Raw genomic sequence first — 5121 nt, forward strand, 5'->3', positions numbered from 1 at the left:
GTGGAGAAGTTAGAACCCTCATACAATGCTGATGAGAATGTAAAATGGTGCAACCACTTTGAAAAGCAGACTGTCAGCTCCTCAAAAGCTTAAGCATAGAGTTACTGTATGACCCAGAAATTCAACTCCTAAGTATATACCCAAGAGAAGAACACATACGCAAACACAAAAACTTGTACAGAAAAGTTCACAGCAGCATGATTAATAGCCAAAACATGCCAACAACCCAAAGGTCCTTCAACTGATAAATGGTTAAATAAAATGAGTGGCATGTCCATACAGTGGAACAATACTCAGCAGAAAGATGAAATTAAGTACTGATACATGTTACAACACAACGAACCTTTAAAATGTTACGCTAAGTAGACGAAGCCAGTCGCAAAAGACCACCACATATTGTGTGATCCAGTTGATATGTGGTGTCCAGAATGGGCTAATCTATGGAAACAAAATAGATTGCTGGTTCTTTTCAGGGTCATGAAAGTGTCCTACAATTGATGATGGCGATGGTTATGCAACTCTGTGACTATACTAAGAGACCATGAATTGTACACGTTCAGTGGGTAAACTGTGTGGTATAAGAATTTTGTCTCAGTAAAGTTTTTTTTTTTTAAACTCAGTGGTAGGATCTAGGTACATCTCTTAATTCTCTACTTTGGATTTACATACTATAGGTGATTTGTAAGAAAACACAATATATTTAAAATGAAAGGAAAATGAAGAAAGTACCTAACATTTCAAGTAGTTTTTAAATTAAAACATTTGCATTTTGGAGAACAGTACTATGGCCTTTCTGTACAAGATATCCTGAAATTCATGAAATAAATATACACAGATTCTGTACCCATTTATAAAAGTAAAGATAAGAAATAAGACAATTTCTGAAACATTCTGTTAAACATTATCCTATGATTTAATCTGGCTTGCCTAACCATGGCAATAGAGAAATCACTAAAAAATACTTCACAGGAAAAAAAAAAAAAAAAAAAAAAAAAAAAAAAAAAAAAAAAAAAAAAAAAAAAGCCTCTCAACTTCTGTGAGGAACACTAATAATTCCCAACTTTCCTAAGGATCTTTGGAAATGATCCTTATTTTAAAAATGTATGTACTTATCAGGAGAAAAGGACAGAATGAAAGCCAGAGGTTAAGAAACAAGTGCATTATAAAGATAAAATTATAAAACAAATTATAATAAAAATACAAAAGAAAGCTATCCACTTCAATTAGTATCCTAAAACATTTGACACTATTTCACCACCTATAGATTAACTGTAGACATGTTAGGTTTTATACATACTTCACTGCTGATTTGACCCGATTTCCTCTTTGAATCCTGTGTCTCATCTAAATTAAATGATGTAGCCTCTACTGTTGGTTGTTGTTTTAGGGGATCAGTCCATTCTAGTTTGAGTTGTCTCATAACTACCTGTGAAAGTATTTTTGCTACTGATTTTATAAATCACCTTATTATTAAATTATGGTAATAAGATTTAACTCTTAACATATACACTTTGAAAAACATCAACACATATATGGATGCACCTTTTCCTCATGTGCACACATTCTTGTTTATTACTGAATTCAGTTAAGGACACAGAAGGTGCTATCTTTCTGCCAAATCAGTTTTCTGTTAACTTAGACAATAGATTCAGCCCACTGTTCACTCATCCCTGAAACATCTGCAACGCTTAACAACCTACTGAAGTCTCAAAAAGAAATCGGTATGTGGGTGGGGCTGCTGGTGGTACATCCCACACTGTGAAATGTTTTCCCTCTTTTTTATTAGAAGCTCCAATCAACTTCAGAGTTCCTTGCATATTCAGTTGCCTGCTCAGATTCTTCCAAAAGATTCCTATCTCAGAATACAAGTAAAATTCCAATGGCCTTTGAGGCCCTGGGTAACCTGGCCTTTACCTCCCTCCTGACCTCAGCTTCTACAAGGGTCTCCCCTACTCAGCCCATTCTCGCTATATGGGAATCCTGCCACCTCTCATTAGTCTAAAAATGGGGACTCAATGCCAAACAAATAAATCACAGATAAACCTAGTTACCTTTGTACTGGTCAAAGTTATATCCAAATGACAGGCAGTGAGGCTTGAAATGAAAATTATGAGCAAATTGTTTGTAAAAACATTCAAAGTAAATTATAAATGCCAGTAGTAAGATTAAATCTAACATAGCTTTGCTGAAATTCACATCTGCCCCAAATTATGATTTATGAAAAAGTAAATGCCTTTAGAGAATTGAGAGGTCATAACAAGTAATTTGAGACTGAAATCATCTCAGATTTAAGTCATATTGATATGAATAAAAATAAAATCATACCAACTTAAATGCATAACAAAACTACTGAAGGAAAAGTATTGTGGAAATATACACTGAAGTATAGCAGTATACTTCAGTTCACCTGGAAAATCTGAAATTAATGGTCAAAGTAACCCTCCTAACTGAATCTTAATTTCAAAATACTCATGTCAGGTATAAGCATTTCTGTTTATCTGCTTCAGCATGATCTTCAAACATGGCCATATAAAGGCATTGCGATGATCATTTCAGCAGCATAAGACTACATTATGAATGTTAATCTGTACCTGTTAACACTGTAACTGAACTTAAAATTTCATAGGTGACACAATTTCTTTATTCAAAGTAAAGTATCTTTCAGTTTTAACAGCAAATACATTTATGATCTATATATTTTTATATTCAACTAGATAAAACATTTAGCCATAATCAAATATTACTTTAAATTTTCTTTTAGGAAGGTTGAAAAATATTTATCTTTCTTAACACTTACTTTTCTTCCTGGTTTCTCTTTCTCACATTGATCCATGCTTTTTTTTAAAATAATTACATTTATCCAGCAATTCCTTGCTCTTCTCTTGTAGTGGAAGACTCTGCTTTTCACTCTCAGCTCGAAGATTTCTGGCAACAGCCTGAAACTGGTCATGGAGAGTACTGATTGTCTTTTCTTGTCTGTTCACTTTCTTGTGAGCATCATCCAGTTGCTGTCGAAGCAACGTATTTTCATTTTGTAGTTGAAATAATCTCTCCTCCACAGATTCCTGCTTTGCAGTGGATTTCTTCAGTTTGCTTTGTTCAGTTTGGTACATTTGTTCAATTTCTTTCTTCTGACACTGTGTTTGGCTGAGGTCTCTTCGCACACCTTCCAAAGTCAAATTCTTTTCTTCAACAGCATCTGTTGTGTTATGGAGCTGAATCTGTAGGCTGTTGATTTTATTTTCAACATTAGAAAGTTTTTCAGAAAGAATCTCATTCATAGCTTGTAGGTCAGACATATCAGCCTTCATTTTGTCCTGTAAATCAATCCACTCTTGTCTTATTCTCAGGAAATGAAGGTTTAGGTCTCTTCGTGTCTGACTTTGATCACAATCACGAAGGGCAGCAGCCAGTCTACAACGGTATGGTTCCATTTCTATTTCCAGTCTTTCTTGGTTTTGTTTTTCATTCTCCAGTTCAGAATTGAGTATTTTGTTCTCAGCTGCCAAATCGTTCAGTTGTCCACTGTACTGAACTATTGTTTTTGTTAATGTTTCCTCATTTGGTTTAATAATTTTTTTAAGGTTATCATTATTTTCTTTCACAGCTTCAATGTCCTCAAAATATTTCTTTTCCTTTTGCCGGTTCTGATTTGTTATTGTATCTATTTCCAGTCTCAGCAAGGCAATTTCTTCCTGCAACATGCAATTTTCATGCAAGAGATCCTTTTCTTTCTTATGCCTATGAGAAATCTAAGTAAGAAAGGAAACATTTAGTAGCACTCAATAAAATGACATATCATGACTTCCTCTGAAATTAAATAAACTGTACATGTATACAATGAAAAGACTTCCATAAGTGGATATTCATTCATCTGGAAAAAAATATTGGATTGAAACTTCAAACCTCATAGAGCTTAAGTTTGTCTGAAGACAGTGAATCCATGAATGTAAAATATAAATGACTAGAGAATTTGAAGCATCTCAGAATTGGAAAAGACCAAATTACAACCAATTCGAAGGTATAAAATAAAAGGTTAATAAATTTGGCCAAATTAAAAAAAGGGCTTTATGGCTGGGTGCGGTAGCTCATGCCTGTAATCCCAGCACTTTGGGAGGTGGAGGCGGTGGATCATGAGGTCAGGAGTTCAAGACCAGCCTGGCCAACATGGTGAAACACCATCTCTACTAATAATACAAAAATTAGCTGGGCATGGTGGTGGGTCCCTGTAATGCCAGCTACTCAGGAGGCTGAGGCAGGAGAATCACTTGAACCTGGGAGACAGAGATTACAGTGAGCCAGGATTGTGCCACTGCACTCCAGCCTGGGAGACAGAGCAAGACTTCATCTCAAAAAAAAAAAAAAAATTGGCTTTACACTCTGACATCTAACCTATACACCACCCCATAGCAAAAGCTATAGCTTTGCATGTATCTGGACATGAGGAGGAAAAGTGAAATGGAAATGTATAAAAAGACATTAATTTAAAATAAATAATAAGCTTAAGACTAGGCCACAAAAATAGTTATAAAGAGCAGAGGAGCAAGTAAACCACCCCTCCCAGCCTAAATTGCCTGAAGTTAGCTAAAGGAGACCCAGCATAGCCTCCTCCTTCCAAGATAAGGCACCCGAGCATATCTGTGCACCCACAGCTCACAAGCATATTTCTGCAAAACAAAAAACAAAAAACCTGTTCTCTTCCCCAGCTACCAGCCACGGGAGTGAGCCAGCCATGGGAGCAAGATAACCACATAGAAAATATACATATTCTCAAGGTTGTAAACTTGTCACAAGTCAATGACTAACTGTTTAAACCTACTTTTTCTCCTGCCTTATCTTCCCATGCCAAAACTAATACAAGCAAGGAATTTTCCTTTGTGCGGGGCTGGCAGCCATTACAGGCAGTAAGGCCACTGTCAGCTGGAGCTCCAATAAAGAGGTTCTCTTGTGTCTCTTGGTCTCTCTCTTCCTCTCGGCTTGAATTTCCACAACAGACGGAGGAAATTTCCCAATGTTCCTTAAGTTCTTTTTTTTTCCTGAGAATATTCTGTAACTATTTTATTTTTCTACCATTTTTATTGTCAGTTATATAAGAATTACATTTATTCATAAATGCTAAAT

General features: G+C 35.6%; 1 protein-coding gene across 1 annotated transcript in view; it reads right to left on the reverse strand.

Annotated features, from left to right (window-relative positions):
• Nucleotides 1-5121, reverse strand: part of LOC108291761 (coiled-coil domain-containing protein 144A-like) — a 43550-nt gene that overhangs the window by 36389 nt on the left and 2040 nt on the right. Inside the window, 3 exon segments of the mRNA XM_037732684.1 lie at nt 2798-2845; nt 2847-3752; nt 4820-4976. Of these exon segments, the coding sequence (XP_037588612.1) occupies nt 2798-2845; nt 2847-3752; nt 4820-4976 (1111 nt within the window).

This window comes from Cebus imitator, unplaced genomic scaffold, assembly GCF_001604975.1.
Source record: "Cebus imitator isolate Cc_AM_T3 unplaced genomic scaffold, Cebus_imitator-1.0 Scaffold464, whole genome shotgun sequence".
Lineage (NCBI taxonomy): Eukaryota > Metazoa > Chordata > Mammalia > Primates > Cebidae > Cebus > Cebus imitator.